Raw genomic sequence first — 18,011 nt, 5'->3', positions numbered from 1 at the left:
CATCGGCGTCAGTTAGTGGTTAAGTTTTTTTTAAATCAATAGATTAGCACGAAGGCTATGTCGCGACTAATTGTCGACCCTTTCATGAAGCTGCAGCTACTGCAAGACCTCTCCCGCTGAGATGCAATATTTTGCCCCTTGTGGTTGGGTGTGGCATTCACAAAGAGCTACTCGTTCCTCATTGGGGTGAGTATTTTATTTATTTATTTTATATATTTATTGATACTATTAGCCCAAAGGCCGATACAAGGTGGAGAAATCATAAAATAAGCTTCAAAGATCGCTACAAGCACGAGCGCTACACAATTAAAACCAGAAAATAAAACTGCTTAATTATGCCAATTTTACACAAGAATATACGCAGGTATATAAATTAGCATTGTATGACAGGCACCGAACACTACAAGCAACAACTGTAACATACAAAATCAGATTTCCAACATCACACACAGGGGCTCCGTCAATATCCCGTAAAATCATTCAATCGCGTCATGGTACTCATGCTGCCTATCATTGCACAAAGAAGCTAATAATGTGTGAGGATGATTACATAAAAGAATAATGGGCCAGTACAGATTTTTGGAACTGTTCTAGAGAATCAATTTTCGTTATGCTATGCGGTAGTGCATTCCAATCTTCAATCGTTTTAGGAAAGAGGGAGTACTTGAATGAGTCAACCTTTGCAGGTATACGGGCATATATTGGTCCTCGTGGCTAGACCAAACGGACCGTGTTATCCGTGACGTTCTCTTTTGTAAGTACCTTTGAGTGTCGAAATTGAAGTGGTTATGTTTAATTAAACAAATAAATTTTAGACTAGCCACTTTTCGCCGCAATGAAAGATCGGGCAAGTTTAGTTGAGTGAGCATTTGAGTCACTGAATCCATGTACCTATATTTTGACATAATAAACCCTGCTGCACGCCTCTGTATTTTTTTCAAGTTGATTTACTTAATTCTTCTCATACGGATCCCATATTATGCTAGCATATTCTATCGCGGGACGTACCAATGCCAGATGTGCAGTTTAACATTTCGGGGAGCTAGTTTAAGCCTACGCCTTAGTGACCAAAGTTTAACCTCTGCGGCATTACATAAATTAGTGATGCGTTTTTTTCCAAGATAAGTCATCTGATATCGTAACGCCTAAACACTTGAAGTGGCTCAATTGGTTTACTGTCTAACATGTAATTGGAAAGTAATACATTTCTTGTTTTTCTAGTTATTCGCGCATAAACAGTTTTTTTCTTAACTTATTTTCATTTTCCATCGCTTGCACCAGTTCGTGATTGCTTCTAGTGCTGAACCTAATTTTAATTGGTCCTCATGACATGAGGTTTTAGAGTATATTAACCAATCATCTGCAAATAAATAAACCATTATCTTATCATTAAAGCCATTTGTCATGTCATAATATAATAAACAGTATAGGTCCTAACACAGACCCTTGAGGGACACCTGATGTTACTTTTACAATTTTCGATTTGTTTTTTTTTTGTTTTTTTACTTCCGCATATTGCGACCTGTTAGTAAGGTATGAAAGAATTCAATTAACTGTATTTAAATTAACTCAGAGATCAAGTAGTTTACCAATAAAATCAGAGTATGAAACGCGGTCAAAAGCTTTTCATAAATCTAGGCAAATTCCGTCCACCTGACCTGTTTCATTAATTACATGAGCAAAATCGTGTACTGTTTCTGCAAGCTATGTGATAGTGGACAATCGGCTCCTAAATCCATGCTGGTTAGAAATAAATATGTTCGAGCTTTCGATATACTTAAACAAGCTTTTTGATAGGATATGCTCGAAAATCTTGCAGCAAGTACTTGTCATTGAAATGGGTCTGTAATTTTGAACTCTATGTTTGTCCCCAGCTTTATGAACTGGCACGACTCGCGCCATTAACCAATCATTTGGCAAATTGTGCTGTTCAAGGGACGCGCAGAAAATTATCAGCAAATACTTCGCGATCCATTCAGCATATCGTCTCAATAATTCATTAGGGATGTCATCTGGGCCAGGAAACTTCTTGTCTAGACCTAAAGGAAGTGAAAGTATACCTTCTACAGTTAAGATCATATCTGGCATGTATGAAGGAGCATTAGAATTTTCTCTCTTATTTCTGCAGGCAATGGTAGGGGAGACTCAAACACGGAATTGAAAAATTCGTTGTCATCATCATCATCATCATCAGCCTGGTTACGCCCACTGCAGGGCAAAGGCCTCTCCCATAGTTCTCCAACAACCCCGGTCATGTACTAATTGTGTCCATGCCGTGCCTGCAAACTTCTTAATCTCATCCACCCACCTAACTTTCTGCCGCCCCCTGGAAAAATTCGTTGTATCTATCAGCAACTTGCGCAATGTCTGTAATTATACATTCGTTGCTGCTAACATACCTATCATTCTCACGTGATGGAGCAAAGTGACGCCAAAAACGCTGTGGGGAATCTTTCATAAACCGTGATAAAGTGCGGGAATAATAATGTTCTTTCGCAGTAGATTATTTTCCCTTTAGTGGTTATCGAAAGGTCTTGAATCTCATTATGATCTTTGTTTTTAATTTTCCTTCTACGTTTTAATTTCCGCTTTAACTGAATGATTTCTCAGTTCACCCAGGGATTTCGCTTTTTCACATTTTTTATCTTTATAAAACATAGTTATGCATACAGTAATTGACAATACCTTTAAACTTACGCCACAACCTCAGCTGCTCCATCAGACGTCTCCAGTGCCATCTCCAGGTAATCTAGACGGCTGACATCTGCTGCGGCAAAATTTCTTACGTGTATTGTTTTTCTGTGAAGCTTGACTGGCTAACCTTTTTTTATGCACAACAGGACAAGTTTGTGGTCTGATAGTCCGTCATTAACTGAAACGGCATAATCAGTAATCCTACTATCTATAAATACCAGGTCAAGCACTGACTGAGTAGTTGGTCCAATTCTAGTTGCTTCATTAACAACCTGTGTAACATATCTACTAAATACGATGTCAAATAAAGCATCACAGTGTTTGAGGTCTGCTGAGCCAATCTGTCGTACATCCCAACGAATATCTGACAGGTTAAAATCACCTGCTGTAATTAGACGCGTGTTTTCACATACATTGTGAGTCAAAAAGTCGCGAATTGATCTTAGGAAGGCAAGAGGGGCATTAGGAGGTCTGTAAACAGCACCAATTACGCAAGGAGATCCGCACAGCTAGCTCTGATCTACACCAAATACCTTCGTTATCGGGGCATTCGCGTATCATCACAAGCTCAATATCGTTTTTGTGAACAATCGCTACGCCACCACCACGAGTTTCACGATCCTTTCGAATAATTTGATAAGAGGGGGGTATTATTTCGCTGGCGCCTATGTCCGAGTGCAACCAGGTTTCGGTGACAGTGACAATATCGGGGTTATACAGAAAAAGAAGGGGCTCAAATTCAGTGGTTGGGTTCACAAGGCTGCGAGCATTAATATTTATTAGCGTGAAATCTCTAGTCTGGTTTCTACAGTGTCATTCAGACACACGTGCCGTTGTGTTTTTCTTGCTTGCTTTTGTTCTACAAGACTGCGCATCGTTCCATGCATACAACTCGTTGTCGATAACAATCTTGTCATACATGAGTCGAACTTGTAGGCCCCGTTCCCTTTCTGCTTTCACGCTTTCCCAGAAAATTTTCCGCTTTCGTAGCGCGTTTAGAGAATAATCACCCGAGACAGAAATACTGGTCTCTTTTAACTTTCTGCAGTTTTTGAACACCACAGTCTTTTCTTTGTAGTTCTTTCTTTGTAGTCGAAAACCCTCATGATAACGGGGCGTACTTTTCCTTCCTGCTTTCTACCTAAGCTACGTATTCTTCCGCTGTGGTTATATCAACATTAAGTGGCTCTCGGAAAATATCAGTTAACACTTTCTTTTCAATCTGTTCATCAGTCTCATTTTCACTTTCCGGGAATCCAAACATAAGATTATTTATGCGGCTGCGGTCTTCCAGATCAGTCAATTTTTCTTGTTGCGCTTCCATGGCGATTGCCATATCCTCCAACGTATGGAAATCTGTCCTCATACTTCGTTATTATTTTGAATATGCTCCCTTCTTCAAGCATTCTTTGGTTCAGCTTGTCTAGTTGAGTAGGAAAAAGAAGATTGATCGGCCTTAATTCCCTTTATGTCTTCTCTCATTCCTTTTTGCCCGTCCAAAAGTTTCTGCAGCAGATCCTCTGCCTTAGGTCTGGGGTTCTGCTCTATATCGTCACTATGCAAAAGTAGCATCGACAATCATGCCATGGCAATATCAACACAAGCTTTGGGGCACGGCACAACAACAATAAACGTATTTTCACTTTTGAAGCACTTTCCAAACTTACTAACTTGCAAATACAGGAAACGCAGTTCAGTTGGCTTCATCCTAATAAATTCGCCGTGCCCACGAAAAACCCCGATGCCAACTGCTTTTAAGTAGTCAACACACTCCGTTCTCGCAGCGGGCCGTCGTCGTTCCATCCGCATGCGCCAGTCCATAGATGATAACATCCGAGGATAGCTGCGTGGCATGTTGCAATCGACGATGGTCAGTAGTTCTGATGGCCAGGCCCGAGCGTGTAGTGTTCGTGAAGTCAGTGGCATAACACCGCAAAATCTGCAAATAGAGGACACGCAGTTCAGTTGGCTTCATCCTAATAGATTCGCCGTGCCCACCATGTTGCACAGCTGCCTGCACACCTTCCTGCGACAGTAACAGTAACACACCTTCCTGCGATAGTTGCGGATGTGAGGACTTCATAAAACATCTTCTCTGCATCTTTCCCCGCTATGACGACCAGCATCACATTAGGTTATCTGGATTCAAGAGCATTCACGGTGGCGAAAGTATACTTGTACCGTGGCCACATGACTAACAAGACCAGAAAGCGATAAGTGCATTTCAGCAGTTTGCGAAGTCTGTAAACCTCAGAGACTGCAGTTTCGGTGGGCAACTTAGGACGAAGCAACATCGTCAGTGTTTTCTCTCCTTTTTTTCTTTTATTGCGACAGCAATTATATGGGCACTCCAGGCGCATTCTTGCCGTCGCCGTCGCCGTGTTCTTCCATATGAAGTCCAAGGGCGATAACACCGTCGCCGCGCGCCGTATGCTGTATGTGCGAGTGAAAGCATGCGTGGGCTAGCCGACGATCGCGGCTCAGTCTCGCGTGCGCAGGGAGGAAAGCATGGAGGAAGCGCGCCGTCTTCGGCCGCGCGCAAGGAACCCAGGGGAGGGGAGGCAGGGGAGGAGGCGTTGTACTTCCACAGAAACACGCGGCCGCGCGCGGTCTCGTGGGCTTTATCTTGAAAGCGATCTATCTGCTTTGGGCTCGTGGCGTTGCGTGTGCTGTTTTCTCACTGCTCAGTTTGCGTTGAAGCGATAGGCAGCACGAAGATCACTTCGCTCGCTGCTGCTGCCGCGCTTCCTCACGCTAGCGTTCTGACAGCGAGTGTCCGCGGCCATCGAGCGTGGTGTGTGCATGTTGAACTGTGTGCGCTGACACAATGCTTGTTAATTTAGTTGGTAAGCGAGTGCTTACAAGTTCATACGGTCGATAAAGCTACTATCCTTACTTCGTATGAATGTCTACTAATTTTATATCGCTGCGCCTTCGCTATCGCTATTTTCTATGCCTCGCCTTTTGGACGAAATTACGACTTTCTTCTTTTCATGCAGTAACGCCATTCTCCCCATGTAAGGTAGCAAACCGGACGTGCGTCTTGTTGACCTCCCTGCCTTTCCATCACTTTTCTCTGTCAGCAGTTTGCCCTATACGTCATGGGTTACACGAGCAGTCGGTCTTATGCTATGTTCACACTACGGTCGTAACGCGCGTAACAGCTCTTTTGGCGTATCGAACGTAACGGCTGTAAAAAACGTTACGGCAGTTAAGCCGGCACCTTTGTTCACATTTACTGCTGCTTAAATTACGGCTTTTACAACAGGCCAATCAAATTTGGAGCTGCAGAATCGACGTCACCAGCGGTCCAATATGGCTCCTGCCAACATGCGAGCGCTGGCCGAGATCGAAGAAATTCACGCTCAAAACAAACTTATAGTCATCTATTCAATCGCCCAAAGACGACGAAGGCGACGCAGAAGGGTTTGGGTGCGGCAAGTATTTCTCGACAGGGCCGTGGACGGCGATTTTCACAACCTTTTCGCCAAGCTCCGAGTTGGTGACGCTGCGATGTTTCATAACTTCATGCGCATGTCGCCCCCGCAGTTCCACTTCTTTGGAAACCTAGTGAGACCACTCATCGAAGTTCGGAGCATGCACCTGCGGCCATCGATTTCCTCAGCGGATAAACCACATGAACTGAAAAGAGTCTCGCAAGGCGTACTGCACAAACTTTCACGAACACAGCCAACCTAATCGTGCGCACGGAATGGTGGAATGGAAATTCCCGCGCCCGGAGCTGTCTGCAGACGGGAGGACGGAAGTGTCGTCACCGGTTGTTGAAAACCGAAAGCTTATCGGTCATTGGCTGTGTCGCAACGGTCGTAATATAACAGTCGTAAATGTTGCCGACCCTTTAACACTCTCACCCACGATTTTCGCGTGAATTGCGCACGTTGGTACCTTTACGTTCGCAGTGTGAACTAGACGCATACGCTTGTTGCGCTTCCGCTTACGCATGTTACGAAAAATCGGCGCCTTACGAACGTAGTCTGAACATAGCATTACGCATATTATCTGCAAAATAGGGCGCGCTGGCCATGTATACGATCAATCACGCGGACCGCCATGAGCAGCAACGACCGGCTGATATATATATATATATATATATATATATATATATATATATATATATATATATATATATATATATATATATATCCCCTCTCGCCCACGTGACCACATGACCTCCAACATTGGGCCTGCGGGAATGCGGTGCGCGCCAAACCACCGTCCTTCTCGGCTCACACGCGCACGCTTTCCCTCGCACCCACAACATACGGCGTGCGGGGCGCGATAGGATCTTATCGCGCTTGGACTTTATGCGGAACATCACTGCGACGTCGACGGCGCAAGTTCACCTGGAGTATCCTATATAATTGTTATCACACTAAGAGAAACGCAGGACTTTTAACTTGACATTGCCAAAGAAATTGCGCGTCGTGACTATAACATCTTAAGATTTCGGTCAGACAGTATAATAATAAACCGCATGTTGAACTGCACAGTTGCGTGTACTATGCGAACATCCACATTGATTGGAGAACATCTAGCGCTACTAAGCGATTAGTACAAAGGTAGTAATAAATAAAAAAAGCATTTAGCAAGTGAAGCACCTACTAACGTTTTTTTTTTTTCGAATAGTGTATGTGCAGCACTGGGCATATATGTTTCCTTGATGAGGTCCGTATTCACACGAAGGTTCCAATGCTATAGAACTGTTTGCAAGAGCGCCTGTCAGCCAATCGTAACCTTGGGCATAATAATAGCGGGGGCTGTCGCCCCATTGGCAAAGAACAATTAAGAACAAAAAGCTTTGCGAATATGGACCCAGAAGACCTGCGCGCGCTTCGATCCCTGACGCCACGCAAGGAAGCCCGGAGCCATTGAAAACCATACTCCAGGAAGAAGGTGGTCGCGCCAAGCTTCGCCTGTGTTTTCCGTTGATGTAGCCATGTGGTCATTCTGTATGAACTGATTACAAAGACGGCGCCGAATAAAACAACACACGAAGAAGGGAGACACGACACAAGCACGTAGGCGCACTAAAAACTGAGGGGTTTATTTCTTGACATAGTAATATATGGCTGCTGTCAATGATCAAAACAACAAGAATAAACAGGGCAGTCATCTGCATCGCACGAGGAAGCCAAGATACTGAGTAACTTCTGAGTGTCGCTCTCAAGATACGCCAGTTCTTTTGTCGAAAGAGAAACTGAGGCTTCACTGATACAATCAACACCACACTTTTTGATCTCAAGCGGTTCCAATATCTCCCTTGTCAGTTGATCATCAGCTCTGTTCAACACACTGGTTCTATCAAAATCTGGGATGCACTTGTGAGCCTTACAATGTGCACTTATATGACCGGAGAGCTGGTTTTCCATCTTATATCTATGCTCATGCAATCTGTCATTCAGACATCTGCCCGTTTGGCCTACATATGATGAACCACACGACAAGGGAACCGAATAAACTACTTTCTTTACACATCCGACATGTTTCTGCCCATGTTTTTTTGCGCACAGCTGTTTGTTTTCCTGATTTCCTGCGTTCACTATGGCACACATCAAACCAAGACGTTTCGGAGCGGAAAATATAACACGAACACCAGCTCGTTTACCTACTTTTTTGAGATTGTGAGATATGCCATGAACATATGGAATGATGGCGCACCTGGTTTCAGAAGGGCCTGCTCGACCCTGGTTTACAACGCTAGGCCGTCTTTGTAATCATGCTTAACCAACTAGCCCACCAGCACATATATATGAACTCACGGCTCACATTCGCCACATGCGTTATGGGAACAAATTCACAAAGCATTTCATTCGTAAGAACTGTTTGCCATTGGCCGGCCACCTTCGCTAATAAGAAACAGTTTTACTATAGGAGATATGCACATGACGTTATCCGCTAGGAGCGCTAGCGACATCCGCGGAGGCCGCCATAACTGCGGTCGCAAGTTCGCACTGCCTACGCGAGCAGGCCTGCGTCGCCAAGTGGCCCACCAATACGCACGAACCGTCAAACGACCTTTTCAATGTGCCTTTCTGACTTGGCTATCGAGTAGTACGTCTTAGGTCAACGATGGGTCTAAGCACGTACGTGCGTGGGTTGAGTGAACCAGAAAAATCGCGTTATGAAAACGAAGTGCGTTCGTGCGACTGTGTCGACCAGCTCTAACTCAAAGATAATCAGCTTCGGCGCGATGTCGGACTACTGCCTCGCGTGGACGTCGCAGACATCAAGGATTACACTGCGAATGCAACGAGCTTCGCGACCCGCGAGCAATCGAAATCCTACAAGTCGATGGAAGGCCACAATAATCTGGCGAGCGGCTGGGTGCAGCAGCCGCGCGTCAAGGTGCTCGCGTAACATGATCGCCTTCATTACGGAATTTACACCGCGTTGTCCACTTGCGTCGTCAAAGGATAGCGTTAAATTTGCTTCAATGAAAAAAAAAGACCCCCCCCCCCTCCCCGAGAACTAAACACTGATTTTACACAGCCTTCGTAATTTTTATGTTACGTCAATGATTTTGATCTTGCCAAAACGGTTTTTTTTGCCCTCCCAGGTTTGTCAATCACAATCATTCGATGAAAAGCCACTCGCACCATGGCTTCTCGCAAAATAAAACGGCGAGGTGCTGGCGGCAGACTGCGCTTGCAAGGCAGGCCTGGCAGAGGCGTGCTCGTACATAGCTGCTGTGCTCTTTTACTATAAGGTTGCAGTTAAGAAGAGAAATAACCACGTGTCAAGAGGAACCCAATCTGGACAACATATTCCTATCACCGAGTTTCGTTCTTGTGTGACTGCTGCATCCGAACATAGCACAGATCACCGCGACACCGAAGCTCAGTTGACGCACGGCCACGCCGGAGCGTAGTCTGTCCGAATACGTAAACATTGTACGTAGACCTGTTCGTAGACGTAGAACAGCACTGCGCTCGAGACACTGAAACGTGCTGCTGATATATCAGCGACTGGATAAGAAAACAAGGCGAACGGCGGGCCAAAAGATAGGGATCAGATGTTCGCGCGAGTAAGACCGCTGCCATTTTTTTCGATGCTCCCCGACCGTCAATATGGCGCGGCTGCCCCAGCGACACTGTCGCCGCCTCGCGGGTCGAGCTCAGTGCATACCTCCTATAGCGTAAAATGTTTCAGTTAGCTTTAGTTTTAGCGACCGACGAAATGCGATGGCGTTGTCGTAAGTTGTAGAGAACGGCGCAAACTAGTGTTTTACAATAGCGGAACTAAGCGGAACGCAAACGGGAGGCAAACGCGTAGCTACGATGCCACGTAAAGCTTTAAGTTCACTAAATTTACAACTAAACCGAATGCACGCCAACTGTGTCAGCCGGATCCAATTATTACTGCACTCTTAGAAAAAAAAAGTAAGTAAAAAGGTAGTAACGCCTGCAGTATAAAAAAACTTTATCATCCCACTGCTATCTCTTTACTGGCTGCTTATTACCCTTGATAATTCAGATTTAGTAAGTGCTGCCTTTACTAAGCAGTTACACGCTTCACGGACACGTTTGTAAAAGCTACTGCCTCGTCTCATCCGTGGTTTGCGCTGGAGTGGCGGTCTTAATGCGACGCTTAGATAAACCTATCATTCTGTTGCATTAATATTTATGTGGTGAGTTGTGGCACACATATGTGCAGGCTGTACATTATCTAAAAATAGGTTAATAATAAGTAATTAACGCTACCTTTTTTCTAAGAGTGTGTGTTTGTATCACCTGCACAGCGGCGGCGACGGGGACGCCGACCGCACTTTACTTTTCCGCAAGTGTTGATGTTGATAATAAAATTTACGTTGTACTAACAGCAAATGCTCGTAATATATAACCTCTGATATATGGCATCACGTGTGGCTTGCGGCGCACGCCGCCAAATGTATCGGAGGCTACGTCCAGCTGTAGTACAGCGCCGTTCTTGCTGAGCTACGTAAGGCGCCGAAAATAAGCGCCACTAATACTTTTCTCTCGAAGCATGATGACACGAAGCTACAGCAAATGCAGGCATCTATGGGAAACGGATGGCCCAAACAGCGCATGCAGGGCGACGGAATGGTATAGGCCAGGAGCGAACGGCTGTCGCCTCAAAGGCGCCACCGTGTTTTCCACGCTAAACTGTCTTTGCGAACGTCTCACGCTAAATAATAATAAAAGAAAAATACCAGGGGCACGCGACACGCAAAGCTGCCGCAGCGTTCTGTGCACGCGCAGTCTCGCCCCGCTTTGCGTGTAGCACGATGGTATACCTACACTATGTGTTAAATCTCTCTAACATGCCTAACGTCACGATTGGCTGGCTCTGTCCTTCCGAAGAATTGCGCAAGAAAATTCTTCCGAATATGGACCGAGTTGTCTGTCGGAGGAGTCGCGCATCCGACCACGACGTTATTGTTTTATGTAGATGCTGCGTTCCAGTTGGCTCGAGCGGTAGATAAGCGGTAATGCTGTAATTACGCTGTTGATTTCATCCGCAAAGCGGTACTATATAGGGCTGGTCGTGGTGCAAGCTGACGGCATAGGAAAGCAAGGAAAGAAAAAAAGAACAGCACCCGTATATACCATGAGAGCCGTTCGTATAGGCTCGGACGGTTCGTACGAAAATGCACCATCCACTCATGACAGGTGACATATATTGTTAGCGAAGGCAGCCCGAGCACCAAATGACAAGTTCTCGCAAACGAAAAGCTTTGTGAATTCGACACCAGGGGCGCTCTAACGTAAAGCTATTCCAATCTGTTGCCATTCCATTTCTGGCCAAGCCCTCCACGATTGGTCAAACAGGCATAATTAGGCCGAACTAAAGAAAAAAAATAATTATTTCCGATTTTATGCTTTTTTACGTCATTATATATATAGCCATCCGCTAAAACTTTTCGGGCTGCGCCCACTTCCCCTGTCTGTCACGCGACGTCAGAAAATTGCGAAAGGTCACCACGTCACAGTGACATGTACGCAGTAAAGATGCAGTGTTCTGCCGAACAAAGGAGGATTTTTTTTTTCGGGATAGCCAGAGACTGCCCCATGCCGGAAGGAATAAAATACGAGTGCCCACCGATCGCTCTGGCACTGGCTACTAGTTGGGAACTGCCGGGGAGAATGAATTTTCTTGCGTATCATAAAAATTTTTGAGCGACAGCATAACGTTGTCGAGTCCTTTCGACAGGTATACGACATCGCTTTGCCAACTCTTCTTCGCTGGATAATCTGTTTTTGCGGCGTTTTTTAACCTTCCTTTGCACGTCGCGCGATTTTTCGACCAGATACCGCAAGCTAAGCGAGGCAAGCGGGCCAATCGCAGACGCCGGCACCACCATGCTTGTCCGGTTATCTGATTTCAGTGCGCTAGCTCGGACCCACCGATACTCTCTCCATTTCTGCGCGCTCCTCAACTGTCATCAGACATTTACATAAGAAAAACCTGCAAAGTATAGGCAATCCTATCTGCTTACAAAGCAAACGAAATTCACTTCCTTTAAAAAAGGAGAGCGTTTGATTGGGCTGTTCAAACAACAGTACGGGTACCCACCCGATGGTTGCGTCGGTGGTTGCGTCAATTTGACGTCAGGAGATTGGAATAGAATCACAATGGAAGCGTCTCACGTTATACGGCCCCAGAGGCATAACGCCAAGTATTGGACGGCTGAAAGCGCGCAAATCTGTCGCATCTTACAGGTCTATTAATTAGCGCTGCTTTAATTGCGTAAGCATTCTATGCTTACCCAACGAGAAAAACCGTCCATCTGTCCCATAAGACGATCGCTTTCGAGATAGCGCCCGCAGCAGCGAGTGAGTTCACCTTTGTGCCGCTTCTTTCTTGAACGTGAAAGACACGGCGAGAACACGGAGCACACGAAGCACAAAGCTGTCAGCACTCGCCTCACTGAGCCCCCGTCGCAGATCACCTTCAAGAATGGGGCCCTCGCGTCTCTCTGCAACGCGAACTCAGCGGCGAGAACAGAGAGACAACGAGCTGTCAGTGGTCGGAGCTCTCTGTCGCCATCGCAGATCGCTTTTAAGATACAGCCCGCAAGGCCGCGCCTGACGCAGCCACCGCCGGAGTGCGGTTCGACGCGGATGGAGAAGGCGCTAACGAGCGATAACGGCTTATAATGACCGGAACGTCATCAGCGCACATGGCGCCGCAATCTGCAGTAGTTAGCTTGCGTCATCAATTCACCTTGCGCCGCCGTCGGCACTTGTTCGTGTCGCCGCAGCGCTGTCGTTTGTACTGGTCGGATCAAGTTTCATGACATTGATAATGACACCAGACCACACGGAGATGAGCAAGTGGCACCATGCTTACGCTTACTCAGACAACTCCCAGAGGTGTTCCTGCGTAATTTGTTTACACTAGACGTACAGTCGCGGTCAAAAATACGCGGCCCACGGCTCCAGTCGGCGGAGCGGCCGCGAGCCGCACCGCGGCGCTCGCGTCGGCGCTGCGAGAGTTTGCGCTCTGACGACAGGTATCTCCCTCGCTCTCGGGCGGATACGTAACACGGTTGATAAAGTTCAAGTGCATCGTTCAGCTGTTTCGAGATAGCGAGGGAGATACCTGTCGTCAGAGCGCAAACTCTCGCAGCGCCGACGCGAGCGCCGCGGTGCGGCTCGCGGCCGCTCCGCCGACTGGAGCCGTGGGCCGCGTATTTTTGACCGCGACTGTACACTGAGGTACTTAGTCTAATCCTGGTCGTCAGGCCTGCCACAGGCTCCCGTTGTCAGTGCATATATAGCTGCGCAGCTGGCGCAAGATGTATACGAGCAGACGAATCTTTGTCGGGGGTCTGAGCATGCGCACAGGGCTCAGCACGCCATTGCGCCACATGTCTCCAAAAAGACAGTAGTCTTTTTCGACGGATGCGCGAAGCTAGTGCGTGTGTTTGCAAACACAAGAGAGTTTAAATAGTTGGGATACACAGGGTGTCCCAATTATCATGCACCTATATTTAAAAATGTGCAGATGACACCTAGCTGGAGAGAACCAAGGAAATGTTGTTTGCCGGCGCTGGCAGATACTCAGATTATTTGTTTGCATTACGCCTAATTGGATTAGTCTCAAATAATTAATCAACTTCTCAATTATTATAGTTAGATGAAGAGGGTCAATGAGAAAATTGTAGAGCGTCGTGAAAAACTCCCGATACAGCTCTCTGTTGCTCAATACGTGCTACATGAAAGTGTTTTTTTCCGAGCATGAAAGAAGCCCGCGAATCTATGCTCAGTGCCTCGCGCGGCCAGTCATGCGGTAATTTTGCCTGCGTTCGCGGGCTTCTTTCAAGCTTGGAAAAGCAGTTTTGTGTAGCATGTATTGAGCAGCAGAGAGCTGTATCGGGAGTTTTTCACGTCGCTCTACAATTTTCTCATTGACACTTTCCAGCTAATTATAATATTTGAGAAGTTGATTAGTTAACTAAGACTAATCAAGCGGAATGCAAAAACACGTGAGTGTCTCCAAGCGACGGCAAACAACATTTCCTTGGTTCTGTCCAACTAGGTGGCATTTGCACATTTTTAAATCTTGGTGCATAATAGTTGGGACACCCTGTGCATTCGAACAGGAAATGAAGCGCGTGAGTCAACAAACTTGCGCGACTTCCCGCTGTATTGTTCCCCATCACGGCGCAATACGGAAGCGAGGCTTGCACCCTTGCGGATTCTAGTCGACGCTTTCGCTTCGCTGCAGCGACTCAACCCGTAACATGGCGGGCAAAGAACAAAACAATGATAAAGGCGCAGATTGTCATCGCTAGAATATATCGATATTTATATCGGTTAGTCCGTGTGGCCCGCTTGCTGCGAGGTTGGCCTAAATAGTGCAGTTCAATATGCACAAAGGAGAGAGATAAGACTGCCATAACGCTGCCTCAATCGAGAGACCATGTGGATGTCAAAAGCGAAAGCCCTCTCAGCAGGTTCACCCTTGTCTGTTTACTTTCGATGGAACACGGCCGTCCTGATGTACACGCGCACATAGGCCCGCCGTTCGTGTGTTGCTTCGCTTCCCCTCGGCGTGCGCGATACAACATGCGTCGACGCACGTCCGCGCCACCGCGTCAGTGCCCGGAAAGTAGACGTCACAATATGCAGGACGCTTCTCTGGGCGGCCGACTGTTTTTTTTTTCTTTACCCACCAATTCCGAGTCGCATGGTGGCATCGTGGGGAGAACGAATGCATTCGGAACGCCACGCGCCCGCACTCCACCGCATGCTGATTTTCAGGCAACATTTGAAGCTTAGTTACTTCCATGGAGGCATTCTAATAAAGACGGGTTTGAGACACTGAAAAGAATAGTCACGAGAACTTTCTTGTTCTTGTCCTCCTGAATTTCCTTATTCTCGTTGTCTGTTATCGTCTCGTATGGAACTGTAGAGCACTGCAAGTATATTTTATTTTTATACATTACCGCAGCTGCCTCATCGTTAATTGCCAAAGCCGTGCGCCACGGTCACGCACACTAAATGTGCTCCTCTGCAGCTTGTTCAGCGATGGCCATTACAACGGGCGACTTGCGGTTATATTATTTCGTCCGCAGATTGCAATACGCGTTTTAAATCGAGCCATCTAGGCAAAGTGTCTCCGCTGTAATCTACAGAGACGACACTATACAGCTTACGTGGACGTTTCATGTGAGCAGCAGCCGCGACGATGTCGTTGCTCTTGGACTATATTTCCCGCCTCAGTTGCCATTGCGGACGTCCAGTGCGTAGGGAACCAGCTGAAGGTGAAGACAAGCGCAAGGATATAGCTTATCGTGATGTCTGCTGTGCACTCAGACGACTACTTCGTGAAAGAATAATCTCGATGACAATTATTGTCCGCACTAACAACTAAATAGGCTCGAAAGCTTCAGTATCATTTCAAAATGTATTAAGGGCACTACGTGGTGCGAGACGAGCACGCTTCCCCGACGGCATAGTGGCTCCACGTATATTAAGGACAGTTTGTCTGTTTTCGAATTTTCAACGGGAACAAAACAAAGAACCAGGCGGTGGACTATAACCGCTTTGTTTATCAAGAGTTATGCGAAAACGGGGCAGCATTTTCACGCCATTTCACGCTTCGGTATACGAAGCGTAGCAGACGCTTCGTGTACCGTATAGCACTTTGTGCTTGACCGCATGACCAGGCGCTGACCAATTACAATATCTAAGGCGATGAGCCAATGACGAGCAATTCCAACAAAAACTTTTTTTGCATTGGGGTCGGCCGCTGGTTTTCCGTACACACGTGTGGCTGGAACGACGCTTCCGAGCCGGGCCCCTACATGCATCTGCGTGTGTCCCTTGAGAAAATAAGTAGCGCATAATCAGGGGCACTTTTTTACCGGTGACGGAACCCATCGCGCTGTGAGGAATCGATGTAGCAACAAAGCTTCGCATGCTCTCGCGTGATGTCACACGATCCATGTGGAACACGCCAGGCTTCCGGTATTGGGGGGCGAGCTCCACCACTGGAAAAGCTGGCGCCGCCGTCGGGGTGGCGTAATAAAGTATCAAGTCCCACCTGCGCTGCGGTTCTGATTAAGTGGGGAGGTCTCCGCGCTTCGGGTGTGTGCTTGACAACACTTCGGTCTTATAATAGCCTTATAATAGGTAGTGGCCGCCTTTGAAGGCGTCCAACATGGTATAGGCTACTGGTCGGTGCCGCAGTGCCGGACGCACACAACGGAACCTGATGTCAGCCTGCACACGTACCCTTCATGACAAGCATGACAACCGGCAAGCAGCCATCGGCTACAACTCGGGTGTGCAGCGAGCACTTCCACGAGGAACATTTCCGCTCGCCCGCGCGCGCTACCCTGCTGATGTCATGAAGCTTTGGTCTATGAACTTGTTGATGCTAGATACTGGCAAGTTCACTGGAATGGAAAGGGAACGTTAAAAAGCACATTAAAAAAAAAGGCATTGCCTATGCTCATGCTTGTATAGCAACAAACAAGCAAATGTACTGGATTAAGAAAAATAAGCAGCGGATAATTGCTCGCTGAGAAGACCGATAAACATACAGTGCGACGCAACTTGAGAGACAATTACATTGAAACGTCCGAGACATTTAAAAAAAAAAAAAGATTGAGTCGTCGCGACGGCACATCACAAGTCGACCGTCATAGGCGTAGAAGTCCCTATAGTTATAAATTATTCTTTAAGAGCTCTGCTCTGACAGCGTCCACGCAACAATGGTTGCTTGTGTACTGTCAAGTACTTACATGCTGCGGCCTAAATGAAGCTCACAGTACGGTGCGAAAACGCGCTCGCAGCGAAAGCGAAACATTGTGCGCTGACATGCATGCAGATGCGCAGTCGGTCACCGCGAAACCGTGCGATCGCTGCGCTGAGGCTTCATTCTGTTATGCCCCATTTGGTCCTACCGACAGCCCACTATAAGAACATATTTCGCACAGTTCGCTCTCAGCGATTGCCTACCTTTCACGCAAAAGCTGGTTAAAGCGATTCCATCGCAGCGACCGCGTGCAGTGGGCGTTCACTGTACGTATTCGCAAGGAGATAGTGTCTGTAAACCATTCTGTGCTTTCTGTTTGGCCAAAATTATTTTGTTGAAAGTGAAAAACTTCCTCCGTTTCGAGAGTACCTACAGAAATGTCCAGGAGGGCTACCGCGTAGTGATTTTATTGAGCGCCTACAGCCAAACATAGTAGGAATGCGCCGTGCTATCCCTCATACTACGCAAGCGAGGCGCTTCCGACAGATGGCGACTCCGTAAGTCCTCGCCGCCAATACACGTCTTTAACCCATGGATCGATTTCTCCGACTGCGCATTCCATCTGGACTAAACTGAATCGAGGCAACAGTTCTATGCCGACTGTGGCTTGGAGTATCTTTTACAAAAACATTTGCTTGCCGCATCAGAATGGCTGACAGGGCTGCCTGTGACAGCTGTGGCAGCGAGGAAGCGTGTGCTTTTCTTTTTTATCTTTCTGTCTTCCCTTACCCCTTCCACAGTGCAGGGTACCAAACTGGACACCTATCTTCCGGTTAACCTCCCTGCCTTTCACGTCTCATTTATCTCTCTCTTGCATGTGCTTCTCGCGTCAAAGAAAAAAGAAAGAAGAAACGTTGGCGCCCACCGTGCGGTCGGCGCGACGCACCACCACTCAGCTTCGACAGACCTGCATGGATTTATAGCGCTCCACGAACGGACGCAATGGTGGTCGTTTTGGCAGGGTCTGTTCACGATCGCTCACCTGCAGCGTCCGTCTCCTCTCCCGCCGCCGGCGTCTCTCACTCCGGACCGGCATTGAATCGGGGAACTTGCTCGCTCCGACGCGG

General features: G+C 47.1%; 2 protein-coding genes across 5 annotated transcripts in view; one reads left to right on the top strand and one right to left on the bottom strand.

Moving 5' to 3' along the window:
* LOC135911996 (uncharacterized) overlaps positions 1-15,464 on the bottom strand; it is a 108,935-nt gene extending 93,471 nt beyond the window's left edge. The window contains exons 1-2 of one of the 4 annotated variants that reach the window (XR_010567535.1): positions 12,443-12,694; positions 4,366-4,633 (exon numbers count right to left, since the gene is read on the bottom strand). Coding sequence is in view for 1 of the 4 variants with exons in the window: in XM_070521076.1 (XP_070377177.1) it covers positions 4,466-4,633; positions 15,338-15,411 (242 nt within the window). In the remaining 3 variants the exon portion in view is untranslated. Of the gene's footprint in view, positions 1-194; positions 4,634-4,743; positions 4,821-12,442; positions 12,695-15,337 lie in introns of those variants that run through there. The other 3 variants (XM_070521076.1, XR_011507039.1, XR_011507040.1) reach the window with 3 other exon arrangements.
* LOC135911997 (nose resistant to fluoxetine protein 6-like) overlaps positions 1-18,011 on the top strand; it is a 187,916-nt gene that overhangs the window by 32,001 nt on the left and 137,904 nt on the right. The gene's annotated exons all lie outside the window — the stretch shown is intronic.

Source organism: Dermacentor albipictus, chromosome 1 (genome assembly GCF_038994185.2).
Source record: "Dermacentor albipictus isolate Rhodes 1998 colony chromosome 1, USDA_Dalb.pri_finalv2, whole genome shotgun sequence".
Lineage (NCBI taxonomy): Eukaryota > Metazoa > Arthropoda > Arachnida > Ixodida > Ixodidae > Dermacentor > Dermacentor albipictus.
Note: the sequence above shows the minus strand (reverse complement) of the source record. Positions and strands in the feature narration are given on the sequence as shown.